We start from the raw sequence: 20341 nt of genomic DNA on the forward strand, positions 1-20341 counted from the left end.
ATTACAGCACCCTGGATTATATTTCATTAGGGTTGTATCCTGCCTTAGACTGGGAGCATGTTGGGAACAGGAGTGTCTGTATCATGGGGGCCAGTGCTCAGTAGAGTTACAGGATGCCCCAGGAACGAGAGCAGGGGCTTAGCAGAAGGCTCACCTCCTGTAACCTCCCAGAGGGCACGTCCCAGGGAGAGTTCTGGTGTGGTGTTTCCAGCTAACCAACCAAATGTCCAACAGGCTGCTTCTTGGCCTTGGACCCTGCGTGGCCACCCCTGTGACAAATACTGGGAAGCAGCCTTATCTAGCCACAATCTCCCACCCCTCCCCTGCACCCTGATCTCCTCAGCACACAGTGAGACTCGGACCCACAGGAACTTTGGCCTCTCTCAACATCTGTTATCATTTGAACTTTCTACGGAAAAAATACAGAAATGTTGCTTTCTTTCTTTGTTAGTTTTCTAACCCTGAGTTTGATTTAGTGGCACCCTTCACAGACATCTTTCCCTGAAATGAACATTCTCCCACTCCTGTTGGCTGAGGAGGTATTAAGAGGGGACACTGTTCACATTTGCATATTAGTACTTTCCTGTGCTTTGCTCTGTGGTTCACTTTTTCTGCCTATGTGTATGACTTTTATTCTTTTTCTTTCTGCTTTTTTTGTTTTAAGAGTCTCTCTCTGGTGCCCAGGCTGGAGTGCAGTGGTGGGATCCTGGCTCACTGTAACCTCTGCCTCCCAGGTTCAAGCGATTCTCCTCTGTCAGCCACCCAAATAGCTGGGATTGCAGGTGTGGGCCGCTAAGCCCCCTATTTTTGTATTTTTAGTAGAGACAGGACTTCACCATGTTGGCAAGACTGGTCCTGAATGCCTGGCCTCAGGTGATCCACCTGCCTCGCCCTCCCAAAGTGTGGGGATTACAGGCGTGAGCCACTGCGCCCAGGCTCTTTCTGCTCTTTCTTTTATCCTTTCTTCCTTTTTTGAGATGGAGTCTTACTCTTTCACCCAGGCAGAAGTGAAGTGGCATGATATCACCTCACTGCAACCTCCACCCTTGGGTTCAAGCTATTCTCCTGCCTCAGCCTCCCTAGCAGCTGGGATTACAGGCACCTGTCACCACACCCAGCTACTTTTTGTACTTTCAGTAGAGACGGGGTTTCGCCATGTTGCCCAGGCTGGTCTCGAACTCCTAACCTCAGGTGATTCACCTGCTTTGGCCTCCCAAAGTGCTGGGATTATAGGTGTGAGCTACAACGCCCAGCCTTTCTTCCTTTATTCAATTCAACACTTTCACCAGGATAAGTCTGGTATGTTTTCTTCTAAAATTTTCTGCTACTTCTTGAGTTCTTTTTCCAGTTAGAAAAGATTTCCTCTAGTATTTTTGTCTTATATGTTTAAGCATAATTATGTATATGTTAGTTTAATATATTCATTTCCTCTTTCATCTCTATCCTCTTGTTCTTTTTATCTGCACCCTAGAAGAACTTCTCATATTCATCCTCCACATCACAGATTTCAGACAGTGATTCTGTTGTTACCATTTCATTCTTGTCCACTCTACATGTCATTGATCTATTTGCATCTCAGTTCTCAGCAAGCTCTATCAGCACCTCACTTTATTCTTATCTTCAGATGTGGTTTACATCTTTTGCCACAGTCTGTCTTAAAAAATTATATTAAGAACAGAAATCAGATGCTTTCCATAATTAATTTACGTTTCCTGCAAACAGAAATCTTAGAATGCATTCTTTTCCTCTGCGTTTGAAACATACTTGCCCATAACCAGATTTGCTCATTCTCTTCATGTAGCCCTCAAATCAGTTATGATATTTTTGACTATGATATAGTTTTATTTTCATCATAATTGATGTCCCATTCCAAGACTATGATATTGTTTTAATGTATATTCCCACCAAATTTCAGGTTGATTTCTAATCCCTGATGTTGGAGGTAGGGCTTGGTGGGAGGTGTTTGGATCATGAGGGCCCTTATGAATGTCTTGGGCCATCTGCTTGGTGATAAGTGAGTTCTGACTCTGAATTCAGATGAGATCTGGTGTTTTAAAAGTGTATGGCTCCTCTCCTCCCCCCACTCTCTCTCTCTCACTCCTGCTTTCACATGTGATGTGCCTGCTCCCCCTTTGCCTTCTGCCGTGACTGGAGGCTTCTTGAGGTCTCCCCAGAAGCAGATGCTACTATGCTTCCTGTATAACCTGCAGAACAGTAAGCCAGTAAAGTCTCTTCTTTTAAAATAGATTACCCGATCTCAGGTTTGTTTTTTTTTTTGTTTTGTTTTTGAGACAGGGTCTCACTCAGTCACACAGGCTGGAATGTAGTGGTGCAATCTCAACTCACTGCAACCTCCACACCTCCCAGGCTCAAGTGATCCCCCCACCTCAGCCTCCCGAGTAGCTGGAACTACAGGTGCATGCCATCACACCCAGCTAATTTTTATATTTTTGATAGAGATGGAGTTTTGCCACGTGGCCCAGGCTGGTCTCCAACTCTCGAGCTCAAGTGATCCTCCCACCTCAGCCTCCCAAAGTGCTGGGATTACAGGTTTGAGCCACTATACCAGTCCTCAGGTATTTCTTTATAGCAATTCAAGAACAGCCTAACATAGATTGCAAAGACCCCAAGCCCTGAAAAACAGGAGCTTATATCACAGTGGCATTTATTGATTAATTAACCAAAGAAAAAGTTGGGTTTGCTGTCTCCAAGGACTCATACTGTACCCAACCTTCCGTTCCCACTTCCTCAAAGGGTTGTCTGCTATCCCCTGGCTTGTCATCAGATGTGCAAGGCAGCTGCTGCAGCTCCAGGAATTAAGTTCCCTCACAACCAGATCTATAGGCAGGAGACAATAGAAGGAGGCCTGAGAAAAGGTTTTGCTCTCCTGTGCCTCACTCCTTTTATTAGGGAGAAAACTTTCCAGAAGCACCCTGGAAGACTTACTTAATATTTCATTGACCAGAACCAGCGGATGACTGGTCAAACTTGGCTATGAGAGAGATTGACAAGTGCATATCTGAATCTTTTAGTTACTCATATAGGAAGAGTAGAAAATCAGAGGGGAATTGGAATGGCTGTTGTATATTCAGTGTCTGATGCACCTTATTCTAGCCATGTGGTTGCAGTTAGAAACCCCTCTCAGGTCTTTTGCACTGGAGGTGCAATTGATGTGCACAGCTGCTAGCCAACTTTCTGATGTCTGCGTGTTATTTTTTTGGTATGGTTTCATGGAACCAAGAAAGAAACTTTTTTATATTTTTTACTTCCACTTTTGGTCCCCTGATTATAAATGAGAGGGATCATTCCTGGATTATTTAAAGCAGCCTGTAGTTCTTTACTTGTCAAAAACTGTGGGTGCAAAACGAACTTCTAGAATGCATTGCTCCAGTGGCTCTGATAGGCTTTGTCTCTTCTTAACACTAGTTTCATGTATCAAAATGCAGTGAGTCACTGTCTTGTGTATTCAGCCCAGAGTTGTTGAAATCATGGAAACTGGAGCCCCTGTAGAGATACAGAAAGAGAAGTGACCAGGCATGGTGGCTCACCCCTGTAATCCCAGGGCTTTGGGAGGTAAGGCAGGAGGATTGTTTGTGGCCAGGATTTCAAGGCTGCGAAAAGCTATAATTGTACCTCTGCACTTCAGCCTGGGCAACAAAGCAAGCTGTCTCAAAAAAAAAGAGAGAGAGAGAAAGAAAGGGAAGTGATAATGACAGGATGGGGGATGGGGTTGGAAGAATCCGGTGTTAGGGCAAGAACTTCTGACCCTCAGAGAAAGCAGCTCTGCGGGTCTGTGGTGCTCTTCTTCTTCCTCGCTTGGTGAAGGTTCCATCTCTGTCAAATGAGGATGCACAGTGGAAGTCTATGGGAATTCAACATTTTACACCCAATCTTATTCATTAGGATCCCTGTTTTATTTACTGTTAAATCCTAACTCATTGACAAATATTCAGGCTTTCAATGCTGTGGCGATTTTGCACATCTGTCTGTGGATATTTTTGACGATAGATAGTAAAGAGAAGGAATCTGGAGAACAAACCCACAGCTGTCTTTCCCAGAGTCCCCGGGCATCTCCAGGAAAAGGATGCTCAATGTGTGTGAGCCGTGGTAAGCCATGGACATTTGAAAACCGACATCTCAGAAAGGATCCCCAGGCCACTGAAGATTATTTAATGTTGAAAAAAATAGTAAAAAACTTACCTGTACTTAGCAATTTCAAATATATATAAATGGGATGGAAAGTTGTTTTTAAAATTTCAATGTGCTAGTGTGTACGTAGCAGCTTTCTGTTTCTCTATATTTTCTAATCAATAAATATAAAACTGTGAAGACAATTATGTGAGAATTTGAAGTTGGTTTTATATTTTAAAATAAGTTCCTGTACTCAATAATGGTTGATAATCATCAGTAGTGCTTTTAAAATTATTTAATTAAGGAAATGAAATGGGAAGAACATAAATAATATTGTGAGGCCTCTCACACCTGTAATCCCCTCACTTCGCAGACCAAGGCAGGCAGATCACGAGGTCAAGAGATCGAGATCATCCTGGCCAACATAGTGAAACCCTGCCTCTACTAAAAATACAACAACAAAAAAAATTAGCTGGCAGTGGTGGTACATGCCTGTAATCCCAGCTACTTGGGAGGCTGAGGCAGGAGAATCACTTGAACCTGGAAGGCAGAGGTTGCAGTGAGCCGAGATCATGCCACTGCACTCTACCCTGATGACGGAGCAAGACTCTGTCTCAACAAAAAAAATTTTGTGAAGCCTGTGAATGAAACTTCCTTTAGGACGAACAATTTACTAAAATTAAAACCTAAATGGCCACCTGAATGTTAAGGGTTAAGCTCATCATTATCATGGTGATAATGGAAAGACGGCCTATGGGAGAGAGGGAGAGGAAGGGAGAAAAGGCTGAAGTGCTCTATATCTATATCTTTATCTAATATAAAGGAGGGATTCTGATGAGAGAGAGTGAGACAGAGAAAGAGAAAGACAGAATAAAAGGCTAAGAGAACCCAGAGGTAGAAAAAATAGAAGAAAGGGTCAGGACAAGCTGTTCAGCAATGGCTTCTTCACTCATTGACTCCCTAAACAATTAAGCACATACTGTGTGCCAGCACTGTCCAGCAGGCAAGGTTTGTCTGATGGCTACTGCAATCAACCTTCGTGGGTACTGACAGCATCGTGTTGAGATGTTTCCTAGGTTACATCTGGATTTGATCGCACTAGAAGGTAGCACTTGTGCCACATGGATGTGATCCCTGATGTGTAGACTGGAAATAACAGAGAAAAAGGCATGATTCCTACCTATCATAAATTGCACAGAACTTTCCAAGCACTATCAGTCATCTCAGAGCTCCGATAAGTGCATGAAATATATATCTTACCCAGAAAATTATAATCCTTTAGAAAAATGTGTTACATAAAAAATTAGGGAAGTAGCTAAAATAAAATGCAAACAAGTCCTGAAATGAGTGTAACTGTAACCAGCATTCACAGATCAGAAAGTAGAAACATCAGTGCTGGCTGGTAATATTGGTCAAGAGAGCAACTGTGGACTGGACTGGACTGGGCTGAAAAAAGTGAGGTTCAGATCACTGTGCTGTCATCTAATATCTGTGCTACCTCGGATAAGTCCCTTTGCTTCTTTCCAAGAGGAACCTGGGCTTAAAGGTGAAGGACAGTCTCGAATCAGAGTCCTAATTAGTTACCGACTAGACTTTGACAAGTCCCTTAAGGTTTGTCTCTCTGTGTCCTCATTCATAAGATAAAGATAATAATGTTAGAGAAATGCAAATCAAAACCACATTAGATACCATCTCACACCAGTTAGAATGGCGATCATTAAAAAGTCTGGAGACAACAGATGCTGGAGAGGATGTGGAGAAATAGGAACACTTTTACATTGTTGGTGGGAGTATAAATTAGTTCAAGCATTGTGGAAGACAGTGTGGCGATTCCTCAAGGATCTAGAAATAGAAATTCCATTTGACCCAGCAGTCCTATTACTGGGTATATAGCCAAAGGATTATAAATCATTCTATTATAAAGACACATGCACACGTATGTTCATTGCAGCACTGTTTACAATAGCAAAGACCTGGAACCAACCCAAATGCCCATCGATGATAGACTGGAAAGGGAAAATGTGGCACATATACACCATGTAATACTATGCAGCCATAAAAAATGGTGAGTTTGGGTCCTTTGTAGGGACATGGATGAATCTGGAAACCATTATTCTCAGCAAACTGACATAGAACAGAAAATCAAACACCACATCTTCTCACTCATAGGTGGGTGTTGAACAGTGAGAACACATGGAAACAGGGAGGGGAGCGTCACACACTGGGGTCTGTTGTGGGGGGACTAGGGGAGGAACAGTGTGGGGTGGGGAGTTGGGGAGGGATAACATGGGGAGAAATGCCAGATACAGGTAATGGGGATGGAGGCAGCAAACCACATTGCCATGTATGTACCTATGCAACAATCCTGCATGTCCTTCACATGTACCCCAGAACCTAAAGTGCAATAAAATCAATGTTTTTAAAATAAATAAATAAAAATAAAATATTTTTTTAAAAAGATAATAATGTTGCCTCCTTTGTAGAGTTGTAAGAATGAATGAGACATAAGAGTGCCTGGTACCTGGTAGTAAGTGATTGGTAAATTTTGGATGTTGTTCTTAGCCTCAGTTTTCTTATCTGTGAAATGGGTGCCCCATTAGGTTGTTGTAAAAATCTGAAGGGATAACAGCAATAGAAGCACTTGGTCTACAAGAATCATTCAACAAAAGTTAGTTTAATCTGAATCTAAAAGGTAAAATCTTCATAATACGGAGGTAAAACTTTGAAACAGTCTTTTACTGATTGCAACAGAAATAAAATAATACCTTGTTTCCCACATAACAATTGTGTCTTTCATAAATTCTTGAATTCCTTTGCTTTGAAAATTGGCAGTACCTACATAATTGGGCTTGCAGCATAAAAAATTCCTCCTGTGATTTTGTCTGAAGGTTTCTGCAGCTTAGTTTCCCAATATAAATAAAACATTTCATTAGTGTGAGGATGCCCTCTTACCACACAAATTGACCCTAATTACAACTTCCTTTAACCCTATTCTTCAAAAACTTTGCACACGTGAAGCTGATATGTCATGGTTTTTTAATTAGCATTGCACATAACTCCCGACTCCAAATTCCATCAAGTGTGGAGATGTGTGCAGGAGCAAGACATTTTGTATAAAATAATAATGGGCACTGCTAACCACTCCAGAGCACAGTGAGACCAGGAAAACCTGAGTCATGAGTTGTCTGAGAAACAGCTACTTCCAAGGCAATCACGATATAACAGTTTAAAATTAAATTACACTAGCTTTACTTTAAAATGTAAATTCCTGAAAGTCAAAGGAAGAATTACATTTTTCTTCCAGAAACTTTGAGAAAACAGTATAAAATGAATCATTGTTCAAAAATAATAAAATCTCCTAAAACTAGAATGATGTAATAAATTATTTTAGTCTTATTATCATTTCTACCAAGTTGTTTAGAATAATTAAGCTGGGGGGGCAATGACTCACACCTGTAATCCCAGCACTTTGGGAGGCTGACACAGGTGGATTACTCGAGGCCAAGAGTTCGAGACCAGCCAGGGCAACATGGTGAAATCCTATTGCTACTAAAAAAGAGAAATACAAAAATTAGCCAGGTGTGGTGGTGCGTGTCTGTAATCCCAGCTACTCGGGTGGCTGAGGCACAAGAACTGCTTAAACCCCAGAGGCAGAGGTTGCAGTGAGCTGAGAGCGCTACTGCACTCCCGGCCTGGGTAACAGAGTAAAACTCTGTCTTAAATTTTAAAAAAGAATTATGGAGGCTGATCCAAGACGGTTGAATAGGAATAGCTCTGGAGTGCAGTTCCCAGAGAGAACAACGCAGAGGGTGAGTGATCACCACATTTCCAAACGAATTATTGCTGTCCATGGACCAGGAGATTCCTGGGCTGAAAAGTGCCACAAGGTTCCAGCATGGCTGTTTCTGCTTGGCGCTATGGGTCTCCACACAAAAACTCACACAAATCCCGGTGCCCTTTCAAGTGGCACCTGGAACGCCCAGGAGACAGAGCCACCCATTCAACTGAAAAAAAAGGGGACTGAAACAGGGAGCAAGGTGATCTGGCTTGGTGGGTCCCACCCCCACAAAGACCAGCAATCTGAAACTCTCTGGATTCAGAGTTTCCCAGCAAGCACAGCTGGATCCAGGATGGTCCAGCTCTGTGGGGGGAAGGGGTCCACCATTACCAAGGCAGTCCGCCACTACTGAGGCAGTCCACCATTACTGAGGCAATCCACCATTACTGAGGCTGAATGTCATTACCAAGGCAGTTCTAATTAAACCTCTATAAACAAAACCACAAGGAAGTTCACAGAGCAGCTGGGGAGAGCCCAGGGCAGCTCAGCAATGCCTCTGCTGGCAGACTGTGACTAGGCTACCTCCCTGCTGGGCAGGGCAGCTCTGGAAAAAGGCAGCAGCATGTCAGGAATAAATAAGGGCCCACCTTCCCGGGACAGAGCACCTGGGAATAAAGGAGGTTATGAGTTCTGCTGCAGGAGATGCAAATGTACCTGCCCAGCAGCTCTGATCAGAACAATGGAGCTCACAGCTCAGCACTTGAGCTCCAATACACTGTCTCCTCAAGCAGCTTTCTGACACCCATATATCCAAAGGGTCACCTCATTAAGGAGAGCTCAGGCTGACATCTGGCAGGTATCCTTCTGGGATGAAGATAACAGAAGAAGAAACTGGCAGAAACCCTTATTGTTCTGCAGCCCCTGCAGATGATCCCCAGGCAAGCAGGGTCTGGAGTGGGCTTCCAGCAGTCCTACAGCAGAGGGGCCTGTTAGAAGGAAAACTAAAAAACAGAAAGAAATAACTTCATCATCAACAAAAAGGACGTCCACTCAGAGACCTCATCCGAAAGTCACCAACTATAAAGACCACAGGTAGATAAATCCACAAAGATGTGAAGAAACCAGTGCAAAAAAGGATAAAAACACCCAAAGCCAGAATGCCTCCTCTCCTCCTCCAATGGATCACAACTCCTCACCAGCAAAGGAATGAAGCTGGATGGAGAATGAGTCTGATGAATTGACAGAAACAGGCTTCAGAAGGTGGGTAATAACAAACTTCTCTGAGTGAAAAGACCATGTTCTAGCCCAATGCAAAGAAACTAAGAACCTTGAAAAAAGGTTTGACGAAATACTAATGAGAATAAACAGCTTGAAGAAGAATATAAATGACTTAATGGAGCTGAAAAACACAGCACGAGAACGTCACGAAGCATATGCAAGTTTCAGTAGCCAAATCGACCAAGCAGAAGAAAGGATATCAGAGATTGAAGATCAACTCAATGACATAAAATGAGAAGGCAAGATTAGAGAAAAAAGAGTGAAAAGAAATGAATAAAGCCTCCAAGACATATGGGATTATGGGAAAAGACCTAATCTACGTTTGATAGGTGTACCTGAATGTGGCGGGGAGAATGAATCCAAGCTGGAAAACACTCTTCAGGATATTATCCAGGAGAACTTCCCCAACCTAGCAAGGCAGGCCAATATTCAAGTCCAGGAAATACAGAACATCACAAAGATATTCCCCAAGAAGAACAACTCCAAGGCACATAATCGTCAGATTCACGAGGGTTGATGAAGGAAAACATCCTAAGGGCAACCAGAGAGAAAGGTTGGGTTACCCACAAAGGGAAGCCCTTCAGACTCACAGTGGATCTCTCCACAGACACCCTACAAGCAAGAGGAACGTAGGGACCAATATTCAACATCCTTAAAGAAAAGAACATTTAACCTAGAATTTCATATCCAGCCAAACTAAGCTTCATAAACGAAGGAGAAATAAAATCCTTTACAAACAAGCAATTGCTGAGAGATTTCCTTACCACCAGGCCTGCCTTACAAGAGCTCCTGAAAGAAGCACTAAACATAGAAAGGAACAACCAGTACCAGTCACTCCAAAAACATATGAAATGTTAAAAAGCATTGACACAATGTGTCAATTAATGGGCAAAACAACAAGCTAGCATCAAAATGGCAGGATCAAATTCACACATAACAATATTAACCTTAAATGTAAATGGGCTAAATGCCCCAATCAAAAGACACAGACTGGCAAATTGGATAAAAAGTCAACACTCATCCATGTGCTGTATCCAGGAAATGCACCTTACATGCAAGGACACACATAGGTTCAAATTAAAGGGATGGAGAAGGATTTACCAAGCAAATGAAGGGCAAAAAAAAAAAAAAGCAGGAGTTGCAATCCTAGTCTCTGATAAAATAGACTTTAAACTAACAAAGATCAAAAGAGACAAAGAAGGGCAGTACATAATGGTAGAAGGGTCAATGCAACAAGAAATGCTAATTATCCTAAATATATACTGAATACAGAAGCACCCAGATATATAAAGCAAGTTCTTAATGACCTAAAAAGAGACTTAGATTCCCACACAATAATAGTGGGAGACTTTAACACTCCACTGTCAATATTAGACGTATCAATGAGACAGAAAATTTAAAAGGATATCCAGGACTTGAACTCAGATCTGGACCAAGCAAACCTAATAGATATTTACAGAACTCTCTACCCCAAATCCACAGAATATACATTCTTCTCAGCACACATCACACCTACTCTAAAATTGACCACATAATTGGAAGTAAATCACTCCTCAGCAAATGCAAAAGAATGGAAATCATAACAAACAGTCTCTCAGACCACAGTGCAATCAAATTAGAACTCAGGATTAAGAAACTAACTCAGAACTGCACAAGTTCATGGAAACTGAACAACTGGCTCTTGAATGTTGACTGGATGAACACTGAAATGAAGGCAGAAATAAAGATGTTCTTCAAAATCCATGAGAATGAAGACACAATGTACCAGAATCTCTGGGACACATTTAAAGCAATGACTAGAGGAATATTTATAGCAATAAATGCCCACATGAGAAGCAAGGAAAGATCTAAAATCGACACCCTATCATCAAAATGAAAAGAGCTAAAGGAGCAAGATCAAAAAAACTCAAAAGCTAGCAGAAGACAAGAAATAACTAAGATCAGAGCAGAACTGAAGGAGATAGAGGCACAAAAAGCCCTTCAAAAACTTAATAAATCCAGGAGCTGTTTTTTTCAAAAGATCAATAAAATAGACCACTAGCCAGATTAATAAAAAATAAAAGAGAATAATCAAATAGATGCAATAAAAAATGATAAAGGGGATATCACCACCGATTCCACAGAAATACAAACTACCATCAGAGATTACTACAAGCAACTCTATGCACACAAATCAGTAAACCTGGAAGAAATGGATAAATTCCTGGACACTTGCACCCTCCCCAGCCTAAACCAGGAAGAAGTTGAAACCCTGAATAGACCAATGACAAGGGCTGAAGTTGAGGCAGCAATTAATAGTCTACCAACCAAAAAAAGCCCAGGTCTAGATGGGTTCACCACCGAATTCTACCAGACATACAACGAGGAGTTGGTACCACACCTTCTGAAACCATTCCAAACAATTCTAAAAGAGGGAATTCTTCCCAAATCATTTCATAAGACCAACACCATCCTGATACCAAAACCAGGCAGACACTCAACAAAAAAAGAAAACTTCAGCCCAGTATCCATGATGAACACAGATGCAAAAATCTTCAATAAAATACTTGCAAACCATTTGCCACAGCACATCAAAAAGCTTATCCATCACGATCAAGTAGGCTTCATCCTGGGGATGCAAGGCTGGTTCAACACACACAAGTCTATAAATGTAATTCACCACGTAAACAGAACCAAAGGCAAAAACCACATGATTATATCAATAGATTCAGAGAAGGCCTTCAACAAAATTCAGCAGCCCTTTATGCTAAAAACTCTCAAGAAACTAGGTATCAATGGATGATATCTCAAAATAATAAAAGCTATTTACTATAAACCCACAGCCAATATCATACTGAATGGGCAAACACTGGAAGCATTCCCTTTGAAATCTGGCACTAGACAAGGATGCCCTCTCTCACCACTCCAATTCAATATAGTATTGGAAGTTCTAGCCAGAGCAATCAGGCAAGAAAAAGAAATAAAGGGTATTCAATTAGGAAAGGAGGAAGTCAAATTGTCTCTATTTGCAGATGACATGATTGTATATTTAGAAGATCCTATCATCTCAGCCCAAAATCTCCTGATACTGATAAGCAACTTCAGCACAGTCTCAGGATACAAAATCAAGCATTTTGTACAAGCATTCCTGTACACCAATAACAGACTTAAAGAGAGCCAAATCAAGAATGAACTGCCATTCACAATTGCTACAAAGAGAATAAAATACCTAGGAATACAACTAACAATGGATATAAAGGACCTCTTCAAGGAGAACTACAAACCACTGCTCAAGGAAATAAGAGAGGACACAAACATGATGGAAAAACATTCCATACTCATGGTTAGGAAGAATCAATATTGTGAAAATGGCCATACTGCCCAAAGTGATTTATAGATTCAACACTATCCCCATCAAGCTACCAATGACCATCTTCGCAGAACTGGAAAAAAACACCTTAAACTTCATATGGAACCAAAAGAGAGTCCGCATAGCCAAGACAATCCTAAGCAAAAAGAACAAAGCTGGAGGCATCACGCTACCCGACATCAAACTATACTACAAGGCTACAGTAATCAAAACAACATGGTACTGGTACCAAAACAGAGATATAGACCAATGGAACAGAACAGAGGTCTCGGAGGCAGCACCACACATCTACAATCATCTGATCTTTGACAAACATCGCAAAAACAAGCAATGGGGAAAGGATTTCCTGTTTAATAAATGGTGTTGGAAAAACTGCCTAGCCATGTGCAGAAAGATGAAACTGGACCTCTTTCTGACACCTTACACTAAAATTAACCCCAGATGGATTAAAGACTTAAACATAAGGCCTAACACCATAAAAACCCTAGAAAACCTAGGCAAAACCATTCAGGACATAGGCACAGGCAAGGACTTCATGACTGAAACACCAAAAGCATTGGCAACAAAAGCCAAAATAGACAAACAGGATCTAATTAAACTGCAGAGCTTCTGTACAGCAAAAGAAATAATCATTAGGGTGAACCAGTGACTAGCAGAATGGGGAAAAATTTTTGCAATCTACCCATCTGACAAAGGGCTAATATTCAGAATCTACAAAGAACTAAAACAGATTTACAAGAAAAAAACTAACCCATTCAAAAGTGGGCAAAGGACATGAACAGACACTTTTCAGAAGACATTTATGAGGCCAGCAAACATGAATAAATGCTCGTCATCACTGGTCATTAGAGAAATGCAAATCAAATACATTAAGATACCATCTCACGCCAATTAGAATGGCAATCATTAAAAAGTCTGGAGACAACAGATGCTGGAGAGGATGTGGAGAAATAGGAACACTTTTACACTGTTGGTGGGAGTGTAACTTAGTTCAACCATTGTGGAAGACAGTGTGGTGATTCCTCAAAGATCTAGAAATAGAGGTTCCATTTGACCCAGCAATCCCATTAATGGGTATATATCCAAAGGATTATAAATAATTCTATTATAAAAACACATGCACACATATGTTCATGGCTGTAGTCTTTACAAGAGCAAAGACCCAGAACCAACCCAAATGCCCAGCAATGATAGACTTGACAAGGAGAATGTGGCACATATACGCCGTGGAATACTATGAAGCCATAAAAAATGATGAGTTTGTGTCCATTGTAGGGACATAGATGAATCTGGAAACCATCATTCTCAGCAAACTGACACAAGAACAGAAAATCAAACACCGCATCTTCTCACTCATAGCAGGGTGTTGAACAATGAGAACACATGGACACAGGGAGGGGAGCATCACACACTGGGGTCTCTTGAGGGGGAACAGGGGAGGGACAGTGGAGGGTAGGCAGGTTGGGGAGGTATAACATGGGGAGAAATGCCAGATACAGGTGACGGAGGGATGGAGGCAGCAAACCACATTGCCATGTATGTACCTATGCAACAATCCTGCATGATCTGCACATGTACCCCAGAACCTAAACTGCAATAAAATATATATATTTTTTAAAAAGGCATGGGAAGGAAAATGATGCCAATGTGCAAAAACAAAACAAAATAATACAGAAAAAAACATTTGAATTTATGATTTACTCTAAATGTTTTACTCAGTTTCAGCTGGGAAGTATTTTGGGGTACTTCACATTCAGTAACTTTAACTGAGATTGAGTACTTTTTAAGGGAAGAAGGGATGAGAAATCATCCACATTTGGTATTTGATCAAATAACCCCTTGGGAAGGAGCCAATTCCAACTTTTCGTTTCTCATTATCCTAACTTGGTGTCTTTTAAGTGACTTCCATTGCATTACTTTTTCAATAACTCACCCTCTGGGGACGACTGTTCATGAGAAAACTGAACGAAGGAGCTCTGACTCTGCTCACTTTCAAAACCTTATGAAACCAGTTCCTTCTCACACACTCTGAGTAAATAACTGTTTAAATTGTTGCACAGTAATGGAGCCTTTTAGCGCCCTCAGAACTTTTTTAACCTGAAGGGTAGATAATAGTACTGAGAAAAAGCTACCTATGAAATCATGATTCAAAAACGAACTATTCTTGAATGAATAATAAAATCCTCACACCTACAGGAATTAAAAATTGCATTTTAAAATTGGCAGATTCATCTTTTATATACATATGCAAATCTCAGCTTCCTTCAGCTGCTCCAAGTGTATTCTGAGTTCTGTCTCTATCAACTAATGTAAGCTCTAGACCACTAAAGATGACCCTCCTGAGAATTCACAAGATACCCTGTGGGCTCATATTCAGGTCCTACCAGCTACCACCAGGCCTATTCCTGGGCTCTCAGCTGCCTCAGCAACTGTTGGTAATCTGGCAGAGAGAACAGCAATGTTGAAAATATTTAACAACTGGAACAGAGGCACCGACCTATCAGAATGGCTTTAAAAACTGGTTCAGGCATGCTGGTGTGTGCCAGCTAATCTCAACCTGCCCAGGTGGGCCCCACCGCTTGGCTGGCTGCTCTCAGGCTGGCTTGGTCTGGGTCTGCCAGGCCCTGGCAGGACAGGCTTTTTGCAGCATGTGTCTGCTGCTGCTTCAGAGCCCAGGAGGGGGTCTGTGGCAGCCTCTCGGCTGTCTCTGGCTGACAGTTCCTTAGAGAGGGGCAAGACCACTGCTGCGTGTGACGCATGGCACCCAGAGTTTGCAGTGAAACAGCTCCCACCATGTCGACAGCCTCCCCCCTTCCCAGGAGATCCCAGAGGAGCCATTTGCCCAACACTCACAGTGGTGAAAAGCCTCAAATCTAGACTTTCGATGTGATTTCCAAGTGAGGGTAAATGTACAGCCACAGAGATACGCTGTCTGGACTGAAAAGGGAGATGTTCATCTTTAAATCTGGTCTCCTGACCACACAGAAGAGCAAGCTGTCCTCCATAAATGAACACGTCTAAAAATCTTGTCATTTCCAGCCCAGGCACAGTGGCTCACACCTGTAATCCCAGCACTTTGGGAGGTCGAGGCAGGCGGATCACCTGAGGTTGGGAGTTGGAGACCAGCCTGACTGGCATGGTAAAGATACAAAAATTAGCCAGCTACTTAGGATGCTGAGGCACAAGAATCACTTGAACCGTGGGGAGAGTGATTGCAGTGAGTCGAGATTACACCACCTTACTCCAGCCTGGGTGACAAAGTAAGACTTAGTCTCAAAAAAAAAAAAAAATCATGTTATTCCCTTGGGAATATGTATCACAGTAGACATAATCATTGTTATCAGACATTGACTTGTTAAATATATATGTTTTTAAAGCACTGTAATTTTTGTCATGGGTTTCCAGGCTTGTTTATTTTGTAATATATAGAAAGTGTGGAAAAATGGGAATGGCCCAGCATCTCAAAAACTCTGAGATGCCCAGGTCTGCCCAAGGTAACTGGCCTCTTACCATGATCTGTCTTCTCACAACTGAAGCACTGATATAAGGTCAAGCTGGTTGGCCTGACTTTCTCTTCCCTGGGGATGAGTTTGTTTCCAAAAGTCTCCTCCGTCTCTCTTACAAGTTGACGTCCCCTAGAGCCGACTAACCAAGCCTGAGAAAGTCAGCCCTGACGAAATTCCAGCGGGCCCAGTTTAAGCTAAACCTGGGAGAACAGCACTCAGTAGGAACATAGTTACAGTTACATCTTACATACTCACCACCTGCCCAGCTTTTATTTAGGAAAAAGGAGTTCACAGCTTTCAAAGTGTTTGGGAATAACTGCCTTAGAATGTTCATCTGCTGAGCCGAAGTGTGTATTTCCTAATTCAGACTGTGACATTCAGAGGGGATGAAGGACTGTCCTTTCAGCTGGGTCCGTGAGTCCCGTTTTAGAGTTCTGCAGTGCTGACCACCTGCACTCATACAGTAAATACTGTTCTTGGTTTCTGAACCTTTGGGCACATGGGGGTTAAGGGAAACTAAAGAGGCCTCTCTCCCAGCCAACTGTTTGGATCATGAAATAAAGGAAGACTGGGAGCTAAAGAAGAAGTCAGTATTGAATCTCCTGGGCCAGAGCCCACCAGGATCAATTCTGGACCATCCTCTGTGTGACCTTGGGCCAATCACACATCTTCTGACCTCAGGTTTCCCTTGTGTGAGATGCTCTAGCTGTCTAGTATCTCACATCACCTATATCTGTTGTCAACTCTAGGCACCAGAATTTCAAACTGAGCTTACTCCTGCCCTATAATAAGATGGATTGAAACATGTCCATGAAAGCTGAAAAAATTTACTAAAAATGCTACCAGTTGGAGTCACAGTTTATTGAAAATGAATTAAGTTCATTAGCTTCTAGCCATTGGAACAAAGCATTCTTTTCAGTTAAAGAGGGTTAGTCAAGAAAGACCTGCCAAAATTTTTCATTGTGCACAGTAGCATCAAGGGAGTTCAACTGCAGAGCTTAGGGGTTGTCTTTTGGTTGTTGTTTTTCAGTATCTCACATGATTTAATTACCCTGTCCCGAGTTATATAACTCATTCCTCTTTATGCTTTGATTTTTCCACCTAGGAATATAGAAAAGCTTGCTACCTTCAAATGCAGAAGTATTACGATAATTGTTGAGCATAATTTAAATACTCTGAATTTCTTAGATGAAAGCAGCTATAGAAGTTTAAAACATAAAAAAGCCAAAGGAGTATTTGACAAATATTATCTCATTAAATCTCAAGACCTTCCTAAGACAGATGAAGATACAATCCCATTGTATTAATGAATGGAGACTTTAAGTCACTTGTGAAAACCGTACAGCAAGTCTGCAGCATGAATTCATTTATAAATATGTATGTATAATTGCTTTTGGGTGCCAAAAGACGTTTAAGACAAGTTAAGAAAATTTACAAAAGTAGAAAATAAAAGGTTCAAGTTCATCTAAATGCATATTATATATAGCACAAATCAAAGTTGTATTCATCTGACATTTTAAGGAAACATTTAGGCTTTCTCTTCTATATAATAAAAGTTCATTTAAAATTAAATTTGAAAGATCATTTATGGTACTTATTTGTTAATTGTTTCTTTACAACAACATAAATAGCTGCACTTTAAGTTGAATTTTGGGCAGGTATCCAACTTCTGTAAATATAAATATACATGATCTTTCTTCTGGATAATTGCGAACTTGTACAATACAAGCTATTAAGAGCACATTGTACCTTCAAAGCCATATCAAAATAAACAGTTCATTTTTAATGGTTACTACAAAGGCCCTTCCTAGGCAAGAGTTTCTTTTCATCTTCTTTGTGACATTATCACTGACTCTATTTAGCCGGCCCTTTTGTTAACATCACCACCTCAGCTTGCTCTGCAGTCTACACTGCAGCTCATATTCCCAGGAGTTTGGAGAAAAGAACTTTGCAACTCTCTCCCTTTATTTCCAAATATAAATTTTCTTTGTCTGCTCTTAAGGAACTTGTGAGCCAGTGAGTAGTGACTAGCAAGCACTCAGAGAAAAGGGTGCCTTTGCATAAGAGACGGCAGACCATATTGAAAGATGATCCTAGATATTCATTTCTTTTTTTTAGACAGAGTTTTTCTCTGTCACCCAGGCTGGAGTGCAATGTCGCGATCTTAGCTCACTGTAACCTCCAAGCGATTCTTGTGCCTCAGCCTCCCGAGTAGCTGAGATTACAGGTGCGTGCCACTATGCCCAGCTATTTTTTTTTTTTTCTGTATTTTTAGTAGAGATGGGGTTTCAGCTCTGTTGACCAGGCTTGTCTTGAACTCCTGGCCTCAAGTGATCTGCCCACCTCGGCCTCCCAAAGTGCTGGGATTACAGGCATGACCCATCATGCCTGGCCTCATTCTTGATGGGAAGTGAGAAAGCAAGAGAAACCTGAGCGCAGGACCTGGAAGATGGAGGGCTTCTCCACTCCTGAAGAGGGTCGCTTCCTGCCTCGATGTGAGGGATCACAGGTTCAATTCCGCAAGATCAGACAAACCCACAAGGCAAACATCAGTGTTAGGACCATTCCCAAGAGAAAGGCAAATGTCTTTTGTATCATTTGGTGTATTGGATTTTGCATGAAATTCCTATATGCTGCTTGGGAATGTAACATCTGATTAAGAAGACACAGCTGAGGAAAGTAGTAGGAAAGAGAAGATTAATTGTGTTTGTTGCCATTTCATATTTCAAGTACTTTCAATTCCTTTCACCACATACTAAATGAACAGGAAGAGGCAGCAAAAAGTGTACAATGTGTTTGTGGAAACAGTACATATGCAAGTGAAGGCCAGCCTCTGATTTAGCAAAGAGCACTGAAATGAATTAAAACTTTTCCAAATTTCACCTCTAGAAGGACAACACAGCAAACAAACCTCAGTTTGCAAGGCCAGTTTTAAAGAAGGCAGAATCCAGCAAAGCAAGCGTTTCAGGCTCTGAATAACGCTCAAATCCATCGCAAACGTGCCGGGAATTTAAAAAGGAAGTTTGTGTTCTCATTGATTACATAACTAATAATTTTATGAAGCCTGTTTGAAATACTGATTTTTAAAACAGTGGTTATAATGTCAACTGGTGACACAGCGTCCATTTGTGACAATAAATGAAAAAGTGTGGGCATGTGTGTGCCTGTGTGTGTTTACAAACGAGACTGTCTTTGCAGGTGGACCTTTCCAATATGAAAAAGATCCATACATTGTATTATGTAAACACAGTCAAAGGGACTCATCATACCAGTGGTGGATGTGTAACCTGTATTTTCTTGGCACGCACCAAGACTTCAATCTTCACAACATTACAGCTCCGAGCTATCCCACGTCCCACCAGACCCTGTCCCCTTCCCTCCACGCATGCAGCGTGCCTATATGCGCGCGCGCGGCGTACACACACACACACACACACACACACACACACAGACACACACACGACTTGGGAGGCGAGTTCAGCTTGCTCCTCTGCGGGTCACCCGAGCCCTGCAGGCTCACTTTACCTCTCGCCCAGGGAGGATGCCGGCTGCCGCTGGCTCGGTAGCTGCCCTCGGTCTCCACCGCTGTCCCCTTCTGGTTCAGCAGATTGGGGCCCTCCGTGTTTTCAACAGGTACCATGGTCACGTAGAAGTTACAGCCGCTCCCCTGCCACCAAACCGCCCCGACCACCCCCGCTGCCAAAAGTGGTCACTTTCCCCATAATAGCACGCTAAAGAAGAGTGTGGGGAAAAACTTCGGCAAAGCTAATCTGATTTGTGACCAACTTTGTTTCTATTTCCGAAGGCTTTGCCCTTTTCGGTGACACAGGCTGTTGCTATTCCAAGCAGCCTATCACAGGCAGGGGGAGGGCCGCGGGTCAGAGGATTGTTTTTGCCTTTAGATGCAGAGTGGGAAGCAAGGGGTTAAAAGAAAGAGAGCTCAGGCGCAGTGTTTGGCCATTAGCTAAGGGTAGCTCTTGTATTCTAGCACCTTTGAAAAGAGGGAGAGAAAAGAAACATGCAGATTTAAATGCAAGCTGAGAGTGGGGATAGAATACTCACAGATGGTATCAGTTAATCTTGCAGAAAGAAGAACAATTTATGCAAAGACATGCCAGAAGGAAAAGTGTGTCAATTTTTCAGCAAGACTGTTATTCCAAAAGTCATGGTATTTACCAGCTTACACAAAGCATAAAATACATTTATTGTTTCAACCTGATTTTGATCTAGGTAAATACCTATATGTTTCTCTCCAAGGCCTGTCAAATTAATCAAAGCCTGAGACCAAGAATACGCACA

General features: G+C 41.8%; 1 protein-coding gene across 2 annotated transcripts in view; it reads right to left on the bottom strand.

Moving 5' to 3' along the window:
• SLC2A12 (solute carrier family 2 member 12) overlaps positions 1-19825 on the bottom strand; it is a 66508-nt gene extending 46683 nt beyond the window's left edge. For both annotated transcript variants that reach the window (XM_035296747.3, XM_035296746.3), the window contains exon 1: positions 19568-19825. In XM_035296747.3, coding sequence (XP_035152638.1) covers positions 19568-19682 — 115 coding nt within the window. In that variant the 5' untranslated portion in view covers positions 19683-19825. The remainder of the gene's footprint in view (positions 1-19567) is intronic.
• Positions 19826-20341: the final 516 nt, after the last annotated feature.

The sequence above is a fragment of the Callithrix jacchus genome, chromosome 4 (genome assembly GCF_049354715.1).
Source record: "Callithrix jacchus isolate 240 chromosome 4, calJac240_pri, whole genome shotgun sequence".
NCBI lineage: Eukaryota > Metazoa > Chordata > Mammalia > Primates > Cebidae > Callithrix > Callithrix jacchus.